The following is a 25,438-nucleotide window of genomic DNA, read 5'->3' as shown; positions in this document are numbered from 1 at the left end:
TGAGAAACACGTGTGATACTATTATTGTTAAGACTCCTGAATTCTTTTTGCAAATATTTTTAACTGCAAGTATAATTTGGAAAATGTTACTTGAAATATTTGATAGTATGCATGAAAAGTAACTTACTTTTCTCCACTTTAAATGGGACTCTGATTGAGACAGTTTTTGCAGAGTTTGAAAGACCAACTGATGCCCATGGTGTGGAGATACATCCCATTTTATCTTTAGTAAGGTTTTATATTGGTTTGAACACATGCACCATGTGTTTGATCAGAAGCAACAGTGGAATAAAAGAACATATGACACAGAAAGTTATGCCTCCATTAAGCTACTTTCAGCTGTTTAGAATTATTGCTCATCTTCAGCCTCAAGTACTTGGTATGCTTTCAAAAAAACTGTGCCCGATGAAGATTTTTACAAATAGGACTTAGCCATCACTACCTTTCAAGCATTCTTCCATCCTACCACATGCAAAGATCTGTCTCACTTTGGGAAGCTGAGAGAAAGAAGCAGATGGGAGTTTTTTAAAGCTTGAAGGCACCACATTTTGAAAAAGTGAAAACAAACATGGGATACATCAGGACCAAATTTACATTTCATTTTCTTTGAAAAAATGGTCCGATTTTCAAAGTTGCTGACACAGTCACTGCCCCGATTCTCCCAGTTGTCAATGAAAACCACTATTGTTCAGTTCCTTACCTTATTGTAAACATTAAACCACTCAGGGTGGTGATTCATCTTTTCAGCCTGCAGAGCAATTCGAGTCATAAAGCCAAAAGCCTGTGTGAGAAAAAGGTTGTTAAAACATTATCTACCTTTGTAATTTTTATGATAACTTCATGATAATTTCTGGGGCTGTTCAATGAGTAATACAAAAGGAAAAAGGAGGGACTGCAACAAATTAATTATTCAGCTGTGGCAGACAAGTAGATTGAAAGAACGTACAATGTTAGATGCCCATAAGTATGCATCCATGAATAAACCAAAATCCATGTAAAAATTATGAGATAAAGAAAAGAAGTCAAGAATTTGTGCTAAAGCTATTTCAGAGTATTCATAAGACATTCGCTGTTTAGCCCAACAAACAAAACTCAGCTAAGCAGGCAGTTCATACTGCAGTAACAAGCATTTATAAAATACATTTCAAATGATAAACTGCTTCTTCGCATATATTACACTGTAATCCTTACAAAGATCCAGAGGAGTTAGCCGTGTTAGTCTGTAGTAGCAAAATCAAAAAGAGCGCTACTGGACTCTTTTTGATAATCCTTACAAAAGCTCTATAAGGTAGGCCAGTGTTGTCCCCATATTGCAGATGGGATAGCGAGAGGCAGAATGCTCATTTTCTTGAGGTCACATAACCAAGTTCATGGCTGACGTAAGATTAGATCCAAAGACTTCACAATACAAAACTCGCTCTTAACTGTTCCACTTTGTGCTAAGCAAGCAAGAACTACATTACATACACAGAGAAAGAGAGAGAGAAACACAAAGAGAGAGTGTATATCAGCAAACAACACTCCAAGCATATACTATAATTCTGTAACTGGACTTCCATTGCTAAATACAAATTTCTTGAAAAGATCAAGAACTTATTCCAAATATTATTTTAAAAAAGACTAGGAGCTAAATATATTTTTTCCTAAAACAGCTTTTCTGAAATTAATACTCAAGCATATAGCATGCTGGAAAGTTTTCTCATTGAGTTCATACACATGTTCCATCCTACAGCAGCAATTTCAAACAAATTTAGTAATAGTTCCAAGTATCTTTTTTTCTCCATCACATTTTGAAAGCACTGGTGACTGGATGAAGTATGATTTTGCAAAGCCCAGTGAGTGCAGTCATTGCAATCAGGACAAATTATTCAAATGAAATTTCTCATTTATAAATCACTATACTGTCAGCAATTGAAATGTCCATGTTGTTGACACATCACTCTAACACTGAGAACTGTTTCCTTCAAACTCTCCTTTGGTTAGCAGCCTGATTCTATTCACATGGATGTGGATGTAAGCCCATGTAGCCCTTTGGCCCTGGACCCCAAATTAGTTATATAGGATTCATTTAATTTGCAACTATGCTTCCAAACTGCAAAAAAGAGTAGTTAAATGTTCAGCAATGGACTATATATATAAGACATTCATGGTTAGCCTCACATTTACATAACTATTGATAGCTTTGAAATATGCATTTTATGCAAACATATTTTAATTTAAACATTTGTATCCACTGCCTTAAAATCAGTTTCTTAAACCTGAAATATACTATAGTTTCAATTTTCTGCACATATACCTACAAATAAGCCCTATTTAATGCATTTTACTTATTTGTGAGTAAACATGCATAGAACTGAGGTGTAATTCATGCAAATAATTCTCTCCTCCCAAATAATCTATAATATATTTGTATAAAATAACTGTACACTGGCTTTATTCTGCTGATGGTGGGAAATTATATTTTTTAAATTCTACACAAATTGATACATATAATCGATGAAAACTACAGCAGACGAAAATAAGAGGGTAGCCACATTGGTTCAAAGCTCATTTTCCCCACCAAAAGCCCTACTGTTGTTTTATTTTGCTTGGTCTTTAAAAAACTATTATATGGGGGGAAAATTGGGGGGGTGCTTTACTGATAAGTAGGGATTCAGCATGTATGGCCCAAATATGCAGGAATTTCAACAGATATTTTGAATTAGAAAGTGTATTAAAAACAAATTTGCCTGTCATTGTTGTAAAAATAAAATTTCTGCATTCAACACAAAAACAGCATTTGAGACACCAAGCTAGCATCAAGGTATGAAACTCTCTACATATAAAAGTTCAAAAGTTTACCTTTCCATTGAATATTTTGCTACAGATGTCTTTCTGCAATGACTTAAAGTAATAACTCAATTATAAATATTTTAACAATCAAGGCTGTTTACAACTTTGAAATAATTTATAACTCATACAACTTCCCACAGCTTACCTATACCTCTGCCTAGGTCTCAGCACAAACCTCTCTTCTGTAAATGAATGATTACTTAGCTATTCTTCACTTGCTTAAATAGGTAATTCAGAAGTGAGAAAATTATCAGAAACCTTGCAGTGACTCTTCCTTAGCTGTTCATTGTGACATCCAGTGACTTTCTACCACACATATCTTGCTTCTAATTCTCCCATACCACATTTCAACCTCAAGGAAATAGAGATAGACTTAAAATAATTACTAATTTCTTAATTAAGACATATTGCTATTTAACTCCATGAAATGGCTATAACACAAAATAGAGTGCAGCATACCTGTCAACAATGACAAAATACCCTGGGCACATTGTCCAGGATGAAGCAAGCTGCGATTCATGAAAGCTTAAGCTAGAAGTTTTGTTAAGTCTTTAAAATGCTACTCCTGCTTAATTTGCTACAACAGACTAATACGGCTTACCCCTTTAGAATGACCCCTGCCTGTGAAAATGAAAAACTAAATGTGAAAATAAGCCTTCTGCAAGTATCTGAAAGGCAGCCAAAGTCATCAAGAAGTAACATAGGCTAAAGCACAGAGAAAAGGCATAGGTCAGGAAAACTTATACATACTCATTTCATTGAGCATGCTTAACTTTTTTGGGAATGTGTCTCATGTCCATAGTGCTTAAGTCCTAAAGGCAAGGAGGATTAGCCCACATTTCAATGTCTAAAAAGTATCTATTGATAGTAATAGAAACCCTACAAATGAACATGTCATTTACCTAGTTTTTGATTACTCTTCTGCTCACGGAAGCTGGCTGAAGCTGGCATCCAGCCAGGCATTGAGGAAAATTCTGCTTTCCCATAATTTGAGGAAAACAGGGACAAGGAACGTTTTCCTCAATATACGGCTAGATGCTATGTAAAGCCTATTTCGTATGTTGTTACCATGCAAACTAGGATAAACAAATCTGAGGGTAAATGGGAGTTTGTCTCCAGTCAGTGGGAATTGTTCCACTACTAGAATAAGTTCTAAGAGGTTGCATTCCATGGGCACTATACACAGTCTAAAGCAAGTTAAGCATGCTTAAGTCCCAAACAAACCATATGACTCATCTTGTTACAAACAGAGAATTTAGAATCTCAGCATTCAAAGGCTTGTGTCCTGGTGGTCAAACAGTTCAAAATGTTCCTGAAAATGCTACACCAGGGACTCTGGGGACTCTCAGCTACAGTATGTTACAGTGGAGGTCTGTAGTAGGAGATGGGAAACTGCAAAAATTGCTCTCCCATTAATGGACATTTACTGTAGGATTCAAGACAAAGGATACAGGTCAAAATTGAAGCTAAAGCGGAGCAGGTCCAGATCTTGTAAGTGTCTGCATGGGAGTTGACCTGGGAACCCTATGTAAGTTCCCATAGGTTCCAAAATGGAAAAGAAATGGAATTTTAAAATTATCAGCATTTGGTGTGTGAAAAAAATATCTATATAATGTAAAATATTGGACTGTTCATATCAGGTTTATCTATACATCTAAAAATCAAGCATCTTGGTTACAGTTCATTTTAAACATGCACAGCCGCCTCTCTATTACACAGTTTCAAACATGAAAATGAGAAGTAGGTCTGCTGAAGTAATTTCACCAGAGCAATCTCCATTAAGCCCTCTAAATACTTCCCTTGCTAATTAAATGAAATTAGAACTTTATTGTTTATGGATCACCTTTTGTATCTGTAGGCCTGTAACCTTCCTTTTATAAAATACAATTGGTGGTAGAGGGAAAGGCTATTTAGGATTGATTATATATGAAAACATTATTACATAATCAGTTTGGACATTTCTTCACGTCTTGAAACATGATCAGTAATTGAGTGTAATTGGTGATCAAGGAAACTATCTGGTGATCAATTAAGGTAATTACCAGATTCCGGCAACACAACCAATCTTAATTTGAGCTGGAGTCTGCACTTCTTCAACTTTAATTTAAAATAATGAATATTATTAAGCAGTCTGCAAGCCAAGATCATGGTCAAGCATATGTGATACGGCAGTAGCGTAAGATTAGTTTTGGTGGGTTTTGTTTACCAGAAAGCCAAACACTTCATGTTGGAAAGTGTTTTGTTTATTCTGAAAAAACCTCCACCATGGCCTTGACCTTTATACCCGCACTGCAAACACTCTAGCTTACTGCAATGAGAATATTTCAGCATCCTAGTTTGCAGGGAAGGGTGTGTGTGTCAAAGATTTCTCTTTTACAACCATTTATCAGCATTTAAAACAACTCCATGGAAAATAAAAATTAGCCCCCAGTTCTCAAGTAAATCAGCCCATTTAAGGGGTAAGGGAGTGTTGTTCTGGAAATAGAAAGTCAAAAAGATAAATGAAGCCCAGCTGAGCCTTCTCAACATGCAGATGAAAACAAAACTAGAAAATATACAATCGAGCTACCGGTAACCATTTCCATCTCAAGAACTGGGTCAAAGAGAAGGAAAACTAGACCATATGAGCCCCATAGCATCCTTGAAACAAAAATTCAATGAAGAATGGGGTGGCCGCTGATCCCTACTATAAGGTGACCTTCAGAGGTAGCAATTACTAGGATGAAGGGCTGGGACCAGGGTTCTAGCTCCCCTCCCAACCAATACAAAAAAAGTTAAGAGGGAGGCAGGAGAGTAATTTGCCTCTTAGCAAGTGGGTATGGCTCAGTAGGAAAACCACCATGACATATTTTCAGATATGACTGTCCTATGCGGAATATGATGTCTTAATCTTCCCCCATTCTGTTTGCTGAGAATTCCCTGGTATCCTCAATGGCTAAGAGATGGCCTGAATAATTTTGTTATTTGGACTGAGCAAAAACAGCAAATTCACATTTACATCCTAGAACTTAGACGGCAACTTCCTGAATGTGACTGCTTTGGAATAATAACTCTCTATATTTATCTAATATTCAACGGTTGGCCCTGCGCAAAAGAGTGAATCAGTAAAAGAGGCCAGCCATGGCTACAATGAAGGGTTCTGAGAACTCAGGAGAACCTGAGGTTTGCAGATTTTATTTTAAAAATTAATTTTAGTGTAAGTCTCCAAATGTTAATAGCAATGTCTGAGTATATACAGGCACCACAACCCCAGTGTTCAAATACATGTTGGATTGTCATGGCAACAACAGCAGCCACCACCAGTAGGAGACAAGTTAGAGTCAGCAATTGAAGCGGGGAGGGAGCTTGGAGACAAGTATCAGTGGGAGGGAGCTGAAAGTGAATGAAGGTAGAAAAACAGAGCTGCAGTGAGGAGGTGAACCAGCAGTAAAGAATGAAGGAAACCTTGGCTAGAGCAACAGCAAGTGATAAGGGAGAGGGGATAAAATGAGATTTCCCTTCCCATGAGTCTTTGCACATCACACTCTTGCATATCGAGAGTTCTAAACATTTGGAATTAGGATTTCAACAGAATTTAATTGCTTATAATTTGTTTAGGATTATGGTGATAGTAAAGATACTGTCATAAAAATAAAATATTTTATTACTAGAAATGGGCTTTTTGGTGTTCAACTGGCTTAATTTGCAACACAAAGTGTAGTTTTTCCAAAGGCATAAATGATATTTAGATGAAAAAAGAGGAGCATGCTTCAGAAAGAAGCATGGTCATAACATGCTTTTATGAAGCCTGCTTTCTTAGTCATTTTACAAAAGTAAGTGTGGTAAAACGGTAACATTTTGTCTTCCCTCTTTGCACTCCAAAAGGCTGGGATTTGAAAAGATGGCAGTCTTTTTGCTATTCAACTGTTGTTTATTCTTTTATATTTATGACATTAATTTAATGGATTTTTAAATTTAATAATTTTATGCAATACTTGCCAACTTTAAGTTTACAAGTAAATTATTAAAGTAACAAAAAACTAATATTGTCGAAGGCTTTCACGGCTGGAGAACGATGGTTGTTGTGGGTTTTCCGGGCTGTATTGCCGTGGTCTTGGCACGGCAATACAGCCCGGAAAACCCACAACAACCAAAAAACTAATACATTAATCTGACTAACATAACATATTTGGGCTAATATATTCTTACATTTGTTACTAAGAAAGGAGTAATTGTTCAAAAAGTAGCCACTACACTTAGTAACAAATTATTTGGTTTATTAGGCCTCACAATCCTTCAAACTTTCAGTGGGAGGGAGGGCTAATTCCAAATTCACGAACCCTGTTATTTCCAATAGATGAATATTCTGCTTGAGTATTTATTAATTGTGGTAATTTAAAGTGGCTTCCCTATCACTGTATTTGATACAATACACTGAACTAATGAACAACATATGTCCATATTTTTATATACGTCTCTTTTTATATAGTTAACCATTAATAATGTTGCAACACATATGTGTACTATTGACATATGCATACTACTGACTTTCTCTGGAAAGGGGAAAAATAATCAAGGAGGTTTCTGCCCACTCAATCCTAATTTTCTTAGCTGTTGATCCAAAGGCATTTGAATCGTTCTGCACACAGGTCTTTCGCACATCTGTCCTCCCTCTGCATTTTTCCAATTGTGGTTTGTTTTCTTCTACATGTGCCTTAAATCACATTTCCAAGCAATGTTCCAAGCAAGTGTTCTGTTGTCATCAGTTCTGTCACTGGTGATGTCATGACTAGAGATGGGCATGAACTAGAAAAAAAACCCGAACCATGTGGTTCATTGTTCATCAAATTCCATGAACCATGAACTTTCATGAACCTGCCCCCGGTTTGCAAACCAGTTCATTTGGTTCGTGAAAACGTCACATCCAGGTCAGAAAATCGTCACTTCTGGGTCAGCGGAATGTCACATCTGGGCCAGCAGAAGGTCACTTCCAGGTCAGCAGAAGGTCTGCAGGAAGTCCATCCCCTGTTGCCTAGGAAACTGATTGATCAGCACCAGGCTATCTGCAGTGACAAACCAAAAAATGAACCAAATGAACCAGCCTAGTCTGTGGCGATTCGTCAGAAATGGGATCTGACAAACTGCTGGTTCGCGAACCACGAACCAGCCTGGTTTGTCATGAATTTTGGTTCATACTCATCTCTAGTCATGACACTAACCTCCCCCCCTTTTATTTTTTTATCATGCACTATATCGATATACTGCTAGAAGATGAAAGAAAAAATGGCAATTCTTAAGACTGTGGTAATGGTGCTTCTCCTATGTTCTAAGTTACCACCCACAACATGAAGTGTTTTTGTTGGCTAGTACAGTTCATGGTCACAAGTGTTTAGTTGAAAGATTGGCATGATAACATTCTCAGATCATTCATTTTGATTGTTACGGTCCTTAGACAAGACATACATAAAAAAAATAATTAAAAGCCACATAATTAAAAATGTAATTAAAACATTTAAATAAGATAGTAAGAATGTAAAACTGTTTAATGATACAATTACAATCTAAATACCATAGAATTTCCTTAGCCTGAGGATTGTCATACAGAAACTGGCTACTTGGTAGGTAGTCTTGGCATCTCTAACGAATAGAAGAAGTTCAAGTCTAGCTTTTTCTGAGAGGCCAGGTTTTTTTCTAACAGCAGGGCAATAAACTCATTGCATTCCCCCTTATAGTACGACATGTAAAAAACATATGTTCTATGGTCTCAACTTCCCTTAGCTGACAACTACAAAGTCTTTCAGTAAAAGGAATATTCTTGTACTTGCCCTCAAGAACAGCAGAAGGGAGGGAAGAGCACCTTGCCAAAGAGAAGGCTCTTATAAACCCATTTATTTCCAGAGATGTTAAATAATTTGCCAGTTCTGCAGAGTATTTGGTGTTTACCCAAATCTTTGTATTTTGTATGCTGGAACAGTCCAGTTGGGCATTCTATATCTTCAATTCTCTGCTTAACTAATTTTTTTGCTTTCTCTAATCCACAGGATAGAAGCATTTGGGGGGGGAGACCAATTCCCAGCAGGTGGCTTTGAACAGCCTTTAACCAATTTAGATTTGAAGTTGTTGCAATATATCAGTGGGAATGGACCTTGTGGATTAAGATGTCCCTTTAACCACATATATAGGATACAGACCCAGGCTTCAACTTTCAAACAACCTGTCTCCAATCTTACCCTAGCATTTGACACATACCTAGGAACCTGTAGAAGGGTTCTTAGGAACTTAAGATTGAACTCTTTCTTGTGGTACAAAACACGAGCTGGACAGCCCCATAAATGAACCATATAGCAGTTGGGCTAATGTCTTGGCCTTATATAGTTTAAGAGCTGCAGGAACAAACAAACCCCCTTGTGATCGATGAAATTTTACAATACTATTTGCAGCTCTTTCTCCTTAGTCCGTGGCATAACAACAACAACAACAACAACATTCAATTTATATACTGCCCTTCAGGACAACTTAACAACCACTCAGAGCGGTTTACAAAGTATGTCATTATTATCCCCACAACAAAACACCCTGTGAGGTGGGTAGGTCTGAGAGAGCTAGAAGCTGTAACTGACCCAAGGTCACCCAGGTGGCTTCAAGTGAAGGAATGAGGAATCAAACCCAGTTTTCCAGATTAAAGTCCTGTACTCTTAACCACTGCACCAAACTGGCTCTCATAATTACTATGTTGGAGCCTAGAGCCCAAGACCTGTAGGACTACCCCCAGGTATTTAACGTTCTTAATTTGTTCAATGCAATGGCCTTAATCGACCAAGACCAGGTCTTTGGTCTGCACTCGAAAACAACTATCTTGGTTTTCTGGTAATTGATTGTGTGGGACTCATTTTCACAATATAAGGAGAGCTTTCCCAGAGCCGCCCTCAGTCCAATAGGAGTTCTAGAGAGTAACACTGTGTCAGCATATAATACGGCTGGTACTGGCCTGCTGGAAAGTTTGGGGGATGGAGTGCAGGTGTATTAATCCAACTAACTAGATCATTTATATAGAAAATAAATAATGCTGGTGCTAGCAAGCAACCTTGTCTAACACCTTTAAAGGTTTTAATGGGTTCGGTTAGATGCCCTTGCCTGATGCATCTGACCCTCAAAAAGGTTTGATCATATAAAGCCCATATAAGGCCTAGAAGTCGTCTGTCAATGGAAGAGTTGGCTAGTTTTTCCCAGAGTTGCATTCTAGATACAGAATCAAATGCGGATTTAAAATCAACAAAAGCTGCATAGAGTGAAGTTGTTCCCTTGGGTGAGTATTTCTCAATAAGGTGTTGAATAATCAAACATTGGTCTATTGTGAATCTTCTTGATCTAAAACTTGTTTGTTCTGCCACTAAAATGTCCTCTTGCTCAAATCAATCTAGAAGTTTATCCAAAAGATGCCTTGTGTATAGCTTACTTAAGATGTTCAACAGGCTAATTGGCCTGTAATTTGAAGGATCCTCCCTCTTACCTTTTTTGGGGGATTCTCATATCAATTGTAGATGCACATGTGAGAACTGGAATTTGACTAGACAAGGACAGTGATATCAAATCCCTAATAAACCATAAAAGCCAAAAGAGCAGTAGCCAGAATAACAAGCACAGAATTTTTAGGAAAGGAGGGAAGATTGTGAACAGGACCTCAATAACATGGCAGATTTAGAGACTACTATGAGTTCAAATTTAAAAAACCTTGACTATCAATTAAAAATAAAAATTCTGCCCTTGGAGGTTGTGGTGACGTATCAGGAAGTACAATAAACACACCTGCCGGGGCTATCCTTCCATAGTAAAAATGTGATATTTTGCTGTAAGAGATGTATTTTTGTAAAAAAAGGTAAAAAATGAAGCCATACATTTTCAGGGGGCGGGGGGGAGGGCGGGAGTAGAGGTCATGGTTTGATGAGAGAAGTCCAATCATAGAAAAGTGAGTTGGAGTGGGTGGAAGCGGGAAGGACAAAAAAAAAACCCAAAAGAAACATTGCTCAAGACAAATAAAGGCAACTCAAAATTGTTTTTTAAAAAAAAGACTGAAGTAAAAGTGGTCCCAAAAGAACCAGAAAAAATGGGGGGAAAGTAAGGCAAAAACTGGATGCACAGGAAAACATAGAAATCGGGATAAATTGAAGCAGTATGGGGCCAGAACAGATGAAAAAATCCAAGGCTGTATGTAGACAGCAATTTATTTCCTTTTATTTTCCATTATCTTGGTTTTTGATTAGTTTCATATCATTCTCTTCTCATGCTCATAATACCTGCTGAAAATTCAATGTACACAGGAGGTTAAATTAAAATTGATGAGATATGATTCAGAAATTGCTTATACACAAAGATTTCCCACTTTGCACTCACACCACCACTCATTGCAAGTGCCTCTGCATTTGCAGCAACAATGGAGGATCCACACGGAAGTATTCTCATTTTCCCTCCCTATCCGTTTACACCTGCCATTCCCCCACCTCCACCCCATGTCACAAATGGGCTTTTTAAATCAGTAGTAGCTCTATCACTATACGGTTGAAGTAACACAATAGCTATACAGCAGCCACTATTTTTTATAAAGTTTAGTAAAAATACACAAGTGGCAGAGACAATTGACAGGAGGCGGAAAGGAAAATTGTTCTGAGGTGCGTGGGTAGGTTCAAAATCTGCAGCTTCCAAAAAGAAGATAGGTTCTCTCATGGTTTCATAGCTGTTTAAACAACAGGAAACACAATGGAGGCAGATTAGCAACAAAATCCGCCAGGAGTAAGAATTTGGACCAAAGCTGTTTCATTTGTCCATAAATGTACAATGAAGTACCTAGTTCTGCAGGTGACACCACATTGTTCAGGATGGTGAAAACCCAAGCAAATTGTGAAGAGCAGTTTTCCAGAATGGATGACTGATCAACAAAATGGCAAATGAGTTCAATATACGTTCAATATCATGTATGTTATTATTATCTTCATTTATAGTCCACTTTTCTCAATGAGACTCAAGGAGGATTACAAATAAGAAAAACAATTCAATCAAGCAGCAAACAACACTAATAAAAAACCAAAAAATTGCAGAGGGGCTGACATTACAGACCTCAAAATAGTGCAAGCAAAAAGCTGCATAAGGCAACTGTGACATACCATAATGCAGGAAGGGTTACAAAAGTAGAAGTCATTGCCTTGCAGTAAAAAAGGGTAATATGTACAATCAGCAATGCAATAGATCACAATACTATCCTTACACTATAGTTCTGATCCCTTTAAAAGAATCCAAGACAAAGGCACACCAAGGACACGCCAAAAGACCGCTGCTGCAATCCAAAGCTTTATTCATAAATGCCGAGGGTCAAATCAAAAGGACAGGGGAGTGCCCACTCTCTCCGGCTGCTCCCGGCAGGAGATTGGACAAGAGAGGAAATTTTGTTTAACTAAAACTAAGAAGAAACTTGATTCTTGTCCAGCAGGTTATTTTGCAGTAAAGGAAATACGCTTTACACCAAGAATTTATTTGTGGCTTTTGATGAAGCTGTGAGCCTTGCGAAACGGGACAATTTAGCCAGGCAAACCCATTGCCAATCTCCTGCCGGGAGCAGCTGGAGAGAGTGGGCGCTCCCCTGTCCTTTTAATTTGACCCTCGGCATTTATGAATAAAGCTTTGGATTGCAGCAGCGGTCTTTTGGCGTGTCCTTAGTGTGCCTTTGTCTTGGAGTTTGGGACCATTCCCCCTGTCTTTTTGCCCTTTAAAAGAATCCCATCCTGAACATTCGTTTTTGCACATTCTGCAAAATGAGAGATGCATGGAAGCTTTTCTGATAACATCAACAGCAAAAAGAGATATCAACTTCACATATACACTAACGGGCTTCAAAATGGGGGTGAAATGGACAACCAAAATGATAAGAAGTAAAACCATCTTCCCTACAGTGAAAGTCTTTAACATTTGGCAATTTGTAGTTCAGGGGGGAAAGATGGCTAAAGGAAACATGATAGAGGCTTATAAAATTGTGTAGTGTGGAGAAAGCAGATAAAAATAAGTTTTTCTTCCTCTCTCATAATATAACTCTGAATCACTCAATTGTAGATTTGTAACAGACAACATAAAGTGGGCTGGACCATATCCCTATCCCACCACTCCACTGCAAGCAATTTTTATTTTTAATTAAAATATTTATTCCTTGTCTTTCCCTTTGGCTCAAGTTTGAATCCTTCCTCCCATCTATGCACTAGTGTTCCTTCAACTTAAGTGGCTCCTTAGGCTGCAGGAAGGTTACCTGGATGATGGCCGGAGGGCAACAACACAGAGGCTTTGGCTTCTGTGCTTTTCTATAGGCTTTCCAAAGGCATATGACTGACCACTAACAGATGGACTATATGAACTTTTGGTTTGATCAAGCAGAGCTCTTCTTACATACTGTTCTTTTCTAAGGTTTAGATAGGGTATTTCTTTCACTATCAGATCAAGAATCCTGAAAAAAATGATACAAAAAGAATACCCCTTGAAGTAGGCTTAAATTACTTGCTCATCCTTAAGCTACAGTTATTATTAACTTCTCTTATGTTTCTGATTACTTATTTTCGCCTTCATTTGATATTGGATGTTTTACCATATTCAGAGATTCACACCACATACTTCTACTAGCAACACAGAAATGAAAGGAAAACACTAGAGAGACCACATGACAAACATTATTTATAACATCTGGCAACCAAGCCACAAGGAATGATGACAGAAAACCATTCTAAATGCACTGAAAGCAATGGCAATGGGGGCGAAATCTATATCCAGGATAAAGAACATATTTATCTAAGATTGGTTAAACTTGGGTCAGGTGGAATGGTAGATTTTACCATTCCAACCTCTACAAATATGTCATACATAGCCTCTGACAAGTTGAAAAACAATATATTTGATTTTTTTAAAAGTAAAAGTACAACCATATTTGATTGTGTAGGCAAACAGCTCCAAAGGCTTGACATGTCAGGAAAAATGTGCTTGGGGGACAGACTACACTAACAACTACATTATTTCTTCAAGCATTTGAAGAATGCTTCAATGTCCGATCAGGGGACAAACAGCTGTTGGTGGTCCCTGGCCCCAACGAGGCCCGCCTAGCCTCGACTATAGCCAGGGCCTTTTCGGTCCTGGCTCCCACCTGGTGGAATGCTCTGTCTGCTGAAATCAGGGCCCAGCAGGACCTACTTTCTTTTCGCCGGGCCTGCAAGACAGAGTTGTTCTGCCAGGCATATGGCTGAGGCTCGGCCTCTGCCGGCCTGGAAAAAAGGGGTGTATAAAACCCTCCCTGTGAAGGCTGTCCACCATCCTGTTTTAAATGTGTTGTTTTTAATGAACATGAATTTTTAATTGTATTTTTAATATGTTGTTATCCGCCCTGAGCCTGCTCACGGGGAGGGTGGAATACAAATTTGAAATATAAATAAATAAATAATGGTGTGCCTAAGTTTTTGATAACCCATTGCTTGTTCTGTACCATAGTAGTCATTGCTTCAAAAGCCATGCCCAAAAGTTTGCAGTGTTTTGCCTCAAACTTTGAAAAAAGCACATGCACCTAAAAGCCAGGGCTTAGATAAGTTCATGGGTTCCCATGAACATGGAACTTAAATATTTCACTTTCAAGAGATGTCTAACACTGTACTTTTAAATAAACATATGTACACGACTCTACTCTCAGGTTCAAATCAATTCATCTTGAGCTCCAAATTTAGATTGATCTATTAGTTGTCAAAAGAAGAACTTCACACTAGAATATTACTTGGCTGTTGTTGACACCCTTTGTTTTTTGTGCATCATAGTCAATTATAAAGCGGAGGTTTTGTCTTGATGTCCAAAGAAAGGTTAGATATAGGTGTTCAGCTCATAACCTCTACCCCTGTTCTCTTCCTACTATGTTAGAAGAACTTTAATGGTATACAGAAAGGACTTCACCCTTTTCACTAGAACTGTAAGCGACTCTATGGTTTGCAACACTTGTTTACAATTATGCTGGTGAAGAAACTAGCTAGCCAGCTCTATATCAAACATTTTGACAGCAAAAGCACAAACACTGATCTATTTTAAGTAGTTTGCCACTCTGTGTAATCTTCTAAAAGCCATTCTAGCCTTTGATATTTAGAATGTTTACCTTTCATATGTTATTCAACAATGTTTTACATATTAAGAAATAACGTGAACAAAACTCCATGATAGAACAAATTCTTTAACAACTGTCCTGCCAAAATGCTGTGATTTTCCTATAAAAATTATTCCAATTTGTTGATTTTACATTGGATGAAACATACTGTAACAATCTTCATAATTTATGTCCTGTTGGGACACCATGATTTAAAGTAACATAATACAGACCAGCACCGCTGCTAATCTAAACCACCTGACCAGATAAACAACAGTTTCCCCTTCTCTCTTCACTGAGGGCATTTCTGTTTATTGTCATATGATTTGCTAATTTTCAGGACATGAATAAATGCAGTCAAGTCAAACTGTGGCTAAGAAGAATGGCCTATTACAAATAGGAGTATTTTCACATATAGGTACAAGTATTGCATCAAGAGTTTCAGAAGAAGGCAATATTGTTACAAATATTTATGTGGAACAACAATCAATCATACTGAAGAAAAAATTAGTTTAAATCAGTACAATTGATACTAGCATTGATTTAGAAGTTTCATATTATTTCAAAACACACCAAAGCACCATCACTACTAAAAGAATTGGTTGAAAGGCACTGCAGGCAAAGTCCATAGGAGAACTAAGGAATGATGGAAGTTGATCAGAAAATGGCTGAAAACATGTTTGAGATAGTATAACTTGTGCTTAGTTGGCATTATAAGTAGCTTGGCAAATAAATGCTACTTAGTACTTATATACCATGGCAGCAGAAGGAACCAAGACTAATGATTTGACACACCCTCTCATTTTTAGGCTACATTTTCCCTCATGCTAGAATTCCACATAGGAAATCACTGTTACATTAGCAACTATATTTTTCTCATATAACTGAAATAACAATTTATTTGAAATCAAAAGTAGATAACAAAACTGAAAAGTAGATAACAAAAATGAAAAAAAATTAATTTGACAAACTTGAAGTCAGGATTCAAACACCAAAATCAGTTTAATTCAAATTTGTTTTTCCTCAAATAGCATTCCAGCACACATCCTTTAACTTGAAAGGAACTTCAGAAAAGTGTGTGATACATGACGAGGATCAGCTAAAGTGGACAGAGGCTGAAGTGCTATCCATAAGTTCTTGGATGATAATAGAGTTTCTGGACTCTGGCCCAGGTTTCCCCAAACCTCAAGTATTATGGCATAGAAACTGAAATTATGCTAAACAGGTAGAATATCTATTTTCTTAATACATAAGCATATTATCAGTGGAATCCTAAGCAGAGTTACTTCAGTGTAAGCCTATTGATTTCATGGACTTAAACTGGAGTAACTGCGCTTAGAATTTCACTGTCAATGCTTTATATGTTCATACTTAAAAATACACTTTGTGTCCATATTTAAAAACACGCTTATATTTCTTCAGTACAACCACTGGTTTCCAAAGCATTCTCCAAGTTCACAAGAATACTTTAAAGCTATGCTGTTCTTTTTATTAATAGAATTTTTATATAAACTACTCCACAGAAGAAAGCCAGAAGAAACGGGGAGGAGGGGGAGAATTGAAGCTATGCCATGTCTGAACACAGAAGAAATAACACTTAGCAGCTGATGTTCTACCACCTCCTCCTACATATGTTATTTATCATGCTTTGTTCACAAAAAAATGAACATTTCACTTGGTATTCGTATTAGTAAATACGTCTATGACATAGTGAAGGATTTGCTTTTATTTTAAATAAAAATGGACTTTCAGCACTTAAAAATATTCTAAGTGAGTTCTTGTTATAGGTCCCCATCAACAAAGCAACTGTTAGAACAATCAGTAGTTTTAAATAGTCTTTGCAGTATTCAAAGAATGGTGATAATATTTCTTCAAATTAAACACACTAGAAGTACTGCTGTACTAGAATTCTCAAAGGAGAGTAGACATTTTGAGTCTGTTCTTAGAATATGCATATGTAAACTATTTCTTCATGTGACTTTTACTCATCTGAATATTCTGTACACAATGCGGCAAACATTACATTCAGGTCAAAACTGAACATTTTTATTACACCTGCAAAAGTGCTATAGCATTATGTACCCCAGGGTATTACTATCTGAGGTACTGTTCCTACTCCAAGGGGAAATGTTTGTCGTACAAAGAATAATTGCACAAAAGCAGAAGGCGAGGAGCTTCAAACACAAAGCTACAGAAAAGAGGGTTCAAGTATAGAAGATCAATCACTAACATTTTACTTCAAGAACTTAAAAAAAATTAGTTAGGTTGCACTCAAAGAAACTGAGTTACATAAAAGAGAAATTTTAGTATATGCTGTTTTTCCTGCACAGAGATTCTTCAGCCAATAGCAGATTATCACAATGAGATTTGCTTATTGTAGGGCGTAGCCCATAGGCACCCATTGAATGGGAAAACTTGAGACCCTCTCTTGCTGCTCAGCCCCACCCTCGCAGCCCAAAGGAACATATGATGGGAACTACCACAGGTGTCCGCTTCCAGGGTGGGCAAACCCCCCTCCCTGCACCCAACCACCTGCTTATGCACCCTACAAAATGTCTGGCTGCGCTGCTCATGACCTCAGGTAAGTGAGCACACAGCTGAAAGCTCTGCCTGTCAGCCTTCTGCCATGGGTACTTTGAGCACGAGGTGGGAGAAAGGGTACTCATGGTAGTGGGCACTGAGTGCACTGGGGGGACTTAGCAAGAAAACTGAGAGAACTTTGCACTCACTCGAGGGAAGAAGGGCAAAGTCCAGAATGTCTGGCTAACTAACAATAACCGCTCAAGTTTCCTTGCAGGTTATCTGACTCTGAAGTTCCATATTAGTAAGGAGCGAGGTAGCACTTACAGGTAAGGAGATGGGGCAGTGCAGCTCGCTGATTTGTGCTGGCTGCCCCATCACCTGAACTTGCCTGACCACTAGACTTTTCAGGTGAGGCTTGGCAGGGAAGAGGATGGTGGCAGCAACCCCTGCCTGCCCCAGAAGCAGTTGCCCAGAAAACTACTCTTGACCAGGTGTTTGTAACTACCTGCTAACTTTCTCCCTTAAAGGCAAAATCACCCCAAGGCAGAGCGCTTCCTCGCAAGAGGGTCTTGCATCAGCTGGTTGCTAGCTGCACCTGTGGGGCTGCCACTGCTGCTCTCTAATATGTGCATCTTCTCAGATGTTGGAGTGTGGGCTTTGCCTCGGCCATGGACCAGGCTTGGTTACTTGCAGCACGTGTGTCTTTCTCTTGCTGTATTTTTCTGGTGGGTCTGAATACTGCTTGAAGGTTGTGCTTTTTCATAAGCTTTCCCATCTGATCAGTGATTCCTTTGATATATGGCAAAAACACTTTTCCCGTGGGAGACTGTTTTTCCTTGGTTGTTTGATTTATCCTTGGTTTAATTGCTCTTCTGATTTCATTTCTGGAGCAGCCATTTGCTTGAAGTGTGTGGTTTATATGATTAGTTTCCTTGTTGAGAAAGTGCGGTTCACATATCTGTCTTGCACAGTCTACTAATGTTTTTATTATGCCTCTTTTCTGTCGAGGGTGGTGATTGGAGTTTTTGTGTAAGTACCGATCTGTGTGAGTTGGTTTCCTGTAGACCTTGTGACCTAACTGAAAGTTTGCTTTGTGGATGACCAAGGTATCTAGAAATGGAAGTTTCCCCTCGATTTCTTTCTCCATGGTGAATTGTATGTTCAGGTGGATACAACAGATGCTACGATCAGCAAAAGACAGTAGAGATCCCCTCACCTCTGCAGGAGTATACCGTATACCCTGCAGCTGTGGACAAATTTACATTGGGACCACACAGCGTAGCATCCAGACAAGAATAAAAGAACATGAAAGACACTGCAGACTTGGCCATCCAGAAAAATCAGCAGTGGCTGAACATAGCTTAATTCAATCAGGACACAGTATCCTATTCCAGGACACTAAAATACTGGACAACACTTCCAACTACTTCGTCAGATTGCACAGAGAAGCCATTGAAATTCATAAGCATAAGCACAATTTCAACAGGAAAGAAGAGACCTTAAGGAATGACTAGAGCATGGTTTCCAGTCCTGAAAAACACCAGGCTAACAAAATACTCTATACCCGACAATAGCCCTGCAGAGAAGATTAGCATATCAAGCACCAATCCATATGCAAAAGAGCCTCCTCAGGATACAGCGAAGCCTTACTCCATTAGCATTCCACACCCTGGGAAACTCTTACAGGATGACTCAGCCCAACCCTACCTTCCTGAGTAGATATAAATTACCTGCCAACTTCTTTTCCACACTGTGACACTGAGAGATCTCTGTCTTTTGGTGCTACACCTCTGAAGATGCCAGTCCCAGCTGCTGGCGAAACGTCAGGAACTACAATGCCAAGACCACAGCTATACAGCCCGGAAAATCCACAACCACCACCAAACTTCTGTGTTTGCATGCCTGACTGACATTGTCTGCAGTCGCCTTCTCAACTCCGTCACACGTCATCCCACACATCCCCGCAAATGTATCAAGCGGCCAGCCTCCCTGCCCCCTTCCTCCCCTCAATGTAACTTCAGGCAGTGGATGGGAATTGAACTGTGGCCCATGAATGTCTGCGGGGATGGGGGGGCACTGAGGACTTTCATTCTCTGATAGTCTGAGCTGCTGGCATCTGATAAGCCAGGAAGATGGTCGTTGCACATGGGAAGTTTCTGCCAGGGGGTTGGGGCTGTGTTTGTGGAAGCAGGGATGGACTTGGGCAATCTGGCACGGGAAGGGCCTGTCAGTCCACGGTGGGGAAGGGCATCTCCCCAGTACTGGGGCATGGCTGCCGAGGTCCAACCAGCGTTCTCGCATTGTAGAGATGCAGTGATGTGTTCAAGTGGCGCCACAGCAAGTTTGTGGGTGCTTTTCATTCCCCTCGCTTCCAAATGGCCTCCAGGCCTCCCACATGGTTCCCATTGGGTATTCCCGTCACTCATTGAAGACCCCGCCTCCCCCCACCTGCTTCTCTGGAACCTGGGGACTACTTAGGCTTGCCAGTCTCCAGGTGGTAGCTGGAGATCTCCCAGAATTACAACTGATGTCCAGGCAACAGAGATCAGTTCCCTACTATCTGGCCCTACTTTTCAGGGCGGGGGAACCTGTTTCTTGTGGTGGTGGTGGCGGCGGCATGGATTTGCATGCACACCAAGCTGCAGCCACCAGCCTGGCCCTCATCGGAAATGGGGGCTGGACGGGCGAGAGGCTGGGTGTTCAATCTGGACCTTTACTGTCACCTCTGCCCCCTCCCTGGCAGGGATGCCTGGTTTCTGAAGGGGGGCCTATTGACGGCAGCAGGGATCGTGGCTTCCCCACTGGCTGCGCTACTGCTTGCCCCTCGCTTGGATGACAGAGGAGGGGTACGGCCATTGGCTGGTGTGAGCTGGGTTGTCAGGGGAACAGCGGGCAGGCGCTCCTGGCAGCAGCAGCACCTCGTCTTGTCGCACTTGGGCGCTGGTGGGACTCTCCTGCAGAAGTCCATAGGAAGCTGTTGAATGGCGCCCCATTTACATCAGTGCATGAGCGACGACGCTGCCTCAGAGCATAAGATTGAGCTGCCCCTGTAAGATTAATAAATACCAACTAGAACTCCAATGAGAACCCTGACGAAGCCAGAGTAACGGACACAAATCACTGCTACTACACTCAGACTATATAATGTACGTTGAATTTTACACTTTCCTCTGATGCCTCCTATGTCAGGCTACCAATGTACAGCCTCAGGCTTTCATGCAGATGTCTTTTATTTAGTTATTTATTATGCCCTTCCACCTAGGAATTCGAGGTGGCAGAGATCAGTTGCCCCTCCTAAATTTTGCTTTCATAAAAAGCCTATGATATAGATTAGGCAGACAGAGGACTAGCCCAAGGTCAGCCCGTAAGCTTTACAGCAGCACAGGTATCTGAATTGGTCTCCCAGATCCAAGTACAATACTCCAAGTACTACACCACACTGGCTCTTGCCTCATCCTAGTTCATGGGATGTCATCAGAGATAAATTTTCAGAAATTTGGAAGCTGCGGGGGGAGGGGGGAACTTTTTTCCATTTCTATTTGGGGGGAAATCCAAGCATTTTGGCACGAAATTGAAATATATACTTATCAAGATTACACTTACTTTATTATTATTATTTTTTTTTATAAATTTTATTTTTCAGTATACTACACAACACTACAATAACACTACACAAGACTATCACAAGGAAAGGAAAAGGATGAAGAGAAAGGGAAGGGGCGGGGAAAAGGGGACATAAAGGGAAGGATAAACTACATTCAACACTACACTTCAATGTTTTCCCTTCATACTGCCATAATAGAGAAAAATAGCTCAATAAAATGATGATGGGGTGGTTAATCATACAGATTACACATTTCAAATTCTAATTAAACTTTCCTCCCCCTTCTGGGTCCCGGACGCAATTCTCTCTGTGCAACCGCAGCTGCGGTGCTCTCCTCCCCCCCCCCCCTCAGGCTTCTCCTTTTCTTCGTTCTTGGTACACTGGAATTCCGGGTTTTTATCCTCAAAATCCTTTAGTTGATCTTCTGATAGTATCTTATAGGCTTGATCTTTATGTCTAAACCATATTCCTTCCTGAAGTAACCATTTATACTTTATTCCATGGTCCCTCAGAAGAGCTGCGAACTTTTTGTACTTAAAACGTCTTTTCCGGACTAGAAATGGAACGTCCTTTAAAATCTTGACTTTAAGACCCATAAAGTCCAAATCTGCATTGTATGAGTTATATAGGATAGTGTCCCGAATCTTTTTAAATGAAAAGTCAATAATGATCTCGCGAGGCAACTGTCGCTTTGTTGCATATTTTGAAGAAGCCCGACGGACCTCCAAAATGGCGCTTTTAACCTCTTCTTTAGTTGTCCTCGCGGGTGTCGCCAGTAGTTCCGAGACCAAATCCCACAGATCCTCATTTTCCTCCTCTTTCACATTTTGGAGACGCAAAGTTGTCTGCATTCATTCCACCTGTAGCCCGATCAGCTGGTTCTCCACCAACTTCAGCTCTTTTTTCGTAGCCTTCACAAGTGACGCACTTTCCAGAGCAGACTTCTCTGCCCCCCCCGCTACTTCCTTAATGGTTTTCACTTCGCTTTCAATTGAGCCCACCCTTTGATCAGTTTCGTTCAGCTTGTCAACAAAGGGTTTTATGGCTTCCACCACCGCCCTGCGCACCAACTTTTCGAACGACTCTCCCTTCTGTAAGGTAGCCGAGATTGACTTACCGAGAGCGGGACTTTGCTTCTTTGCTGCCATTGGGGGGGGGGGGCGCCAGCCAGATCCTGGAACTCACCGAAGGGGAAGAGCGAGTCTTCTTCAGATCAACCTCTCCTTCACAAACGCTTGTAGAACAGAAGGGATTCGCTTGTTTACAGGCTTCCGCCTGTTTCTTTTATTTGCCGTTTCTCGTTGCCCGGCGGCACTCAAGGCGCCGCGCACGTCTGCCGGCCTCCATAGGGACAAACGGGCAATTCCCCCCCCCCGCATTGATTCCGGGAGGTTCTTCCCGCAGCGTCCCGGACCCTGCCTCCCTAACTGGGAGTCCTGGGGGCTAATCCTTGCAGATCAGCCGCCCGGTCAGGGTGCCCAGTCGTTTCCTCCCGGACCTGCCAAGAGGAGCGTCCGGCATGGCTGAGAAAGCGAAACCGAATCACTTACTTTATTATTTTAACAGCATAAAATGTATGACTTAAACTTAGCATATAAAATTGTACTGTTGGGTATATTTATGACATGTTAAAGTATAAATACCTGTTTTCTACAAACAAAATTACAAATACACCCAATACTAGAAAGAAAGCGAGATGCAAACTGGTATATCCTATGCTACTTTACGGTATATGTCTTAGTTTTTGCAAATGAGGTGGAGGAAAAAATAATAAACTTATTTTCTACAAAACTTTATTTTCTATTTGGACCAAAACAGTCTCAAAGACATAATTTGATATCAAGTTAAAAACTAGAAACAACAGACTCTTCAATACTCATCATCATACATCTACTTCAAAATAAGTTGCATATGTCTCAAGTAGTGAGAAAGCCAGTTTGGTGTAGTGGTTAAGAAAGCGGGACTCTAATCTGGAGAACTGGGTTCAATTCCCCACTCCTCCACTTGAAGCAAGCTGGGTGACCTTGGGTCAGTCACAGCTTCTAGCTCTCTCAGCCCCACCCACCTTACAGGGTGTTTTGTTGTGGGAATAATAATAACATACTTTGAAAACTGCTCTGAGTGGGCATTAAGTTGTCCTGAAGGGTGGTATATAAATCTAATATTATTATTACAGTATATATGGGAATTATCATTACTAATAAGATAGATGGTAGATTACTGGGAGCTACATATGGATGTTGGTGACAGTAAATACTAGTTCAGCAACATCTTTAATTTGAACTATGTATGGATAACATTCATATGTATTTTAGAGCTAAATAAATTTTAGGAGACATTAGAACCTAATTAAAATAATGCATCAAGAAAACCAAAATAAGAACCAGTTTCCTTTATGCAGTTGCCATCTTTTATATATATGCAAGCAGGTAATTTCTTTTTTTTAATTTAAGAATTTTATTTAAAGAAAATAGAATGAAGTGCATAGTATAAAAGTTATACATATTCTAAATTAAACAATAATTTGAGAGTTATACATCTTATACAACTGATAAGTATATAAACAATACATTTATAAAAGTCTTGGGAATAAAACAAGCAGTATCTTTAAATTTCTTTAAGCTAATAAAGTAATTATTACATATTTGGCTTCCCTGAGCCTAGATACATGACATGACATTTCTCCTTCACTCTTCTTCGCTTCCCTCCCCTCTAAGCTACTGTATCAATTAGTTTAACCTAAATAATCAAAGAAATCCATTTTTTCCAGAAGTCGGTTGTTGGCCTATTTTGTAAGTAGTTAGTTTTGCCATTGAAGCATATTCATAAACTTTATCTCTCCACTCTGGGAGACCAGGACAAGCATCGGTTTTCCATTTTCCTGCAAATACTCTTGCTGCTGCCACCATATAACGGAAGAGATCTCCTTGTTCTTTTCTCAGATTTGTTGGTAAAATATTTAAGAGTATGCTTTTCAGATTTAATTCAAATCTGAGTTTGAGAATCTTTTGCATCTCTTCATGTATTTTTATCCAGTATTTTCATGGAGCAGGTAATTTCTTAAGTATGTTGGAATATATTGACTTGGATCTAACCAATTGCAAACAAAGTGGAATTCACAGAAGAGATTTTTGTTGTGTTCCCTTGTCTACAATGGTCTCGCATGCTACCCAAAACTCATTCCTGAAAGTTGAGAGGCTTCAGAATGGCACAAGATGTAGCCTGGGGGGCAGCAACATAAAGGAATAATTGCCTGAAGCCCTCACTTGGTTCACTTGTAGAAGCTCTTGATCTGAGCACAGGGGAGAGGTTTCCAGATTTCCTCCTTAGCACTTCAGCCTCTCCCCCATACTGAATCCTGTACCATTCCAGAAGGTCCCCTCATCCTCACGAGCAGCTTTTTAGGGGGCACAGGGGACTACAGCGATATAGTGGCAAAGATCCCTTGGTTCAGAGGAGTTAGCCATGTTAGTCTGTAGTAACAAAATAGAAAAGAGTCCAGTAGCACCTTTAAGACTAACCAATTTTACTATAGCATAAACTTTCAAGAATCACAGTTCTCTTCGTCAGATGCATGGAGGGTAAGAAGAAACTGGTCAGATATATAGGTGGAGAGGGGAGGAGGATCCCATTATCAGAAGCCACTGATTGCATCTACTCCCCCCTCCCCCTATATACCTGACCCTCCATGCATCTGACAAAGAGAACTGTGATTATTCTCAAAAGCTTATGCTACAGTAAAGTTGGTTAGTCTTAAAGGTGCTCCTGGACTCTTTTCAAAGATCCCTTGGGCAAACTTACTTTATTCATGGTTGGTTGGACCCCAAGCCTAGCAAGGGCAGATAAATTAGAAATTTAATTCTTTCTTCCTACTGTTTAAACAATCTTCTATATCCAAATCATGTTATTGAAAATGTATGCCACATTATTTTTTTCTGATTAATAAAGCCTTGTACCTAGCTCAATTTCCATACTTTGAGCTGCATTGAAAGGGTTTGGTACACCTCAACTCATTTAGTACAAAGGAATATAACATGCTATACTTTTTGAAATAAATGTGGCTTGGTTTTGTTAGGACTGAACATTGTACTTGGTTTTAACCACTCAACTAAAACACTAATTATAAAATTAAAAATTTGTCCCTTCCCAGGTAACCAACTGAGATGATTACAAGAAGGAGGAAAAACTCTTGGATCTGGGAACATTTTTTTTAAAAAAAACCCCTCTCCTGCTATGTACTCTACACAAAAGATAGCCATACATTATTTCCTGTGTTAAATATGATGAAAAAGAAAGCCTCTACCCAAAACTAGAATGTAATCTGAACTTGTAAGATGCTTTACAGAGCAATCCTA

The 25,438-nt window shown here is 39.5% G+C and overlaps 1 protein-coding gene across 1 annotated transcript in view; it reads right to left on the bottom strand.

Moving 5' to 3' along the window:
* Positions 1-25,438, bottom strand: part of PCBD2 (pterin-4 alpha-carbinolamine dehydratase 2) — a 56,513-nt gene that overhangs the window by 3,964 nt on the left and 27,111 nt on the right. Inside the window, exon 3 of the mRNA XM_054978515.1 lies at positions 701-781. Coding sequence (XP_054834490.1) covers positions 701-781 — 81 coding nt within the window. The remainder of the gene's footprint in view (positions 1-700; positions 782-25,438) is intronic.

The sequence above is a fragment of the Eublepharis macularius genome, chromosome 4 (assembly GCF_028583425.1).
Source record: "Eublepharis macularius isolate TG4126 chromosome 4, MPM_Emac_v1.0, whole genome shotgun sequence".
Taxonomy (NCBI): Eukaryota; Metazoa; Chordata; class Lepidosauria; order Squamata; family Eublepharidae; genus Eublepharis; species Eublepharis macularius.
This window is presented reverse-complemented; position numbering and strand designations above follow the sequence as displayed.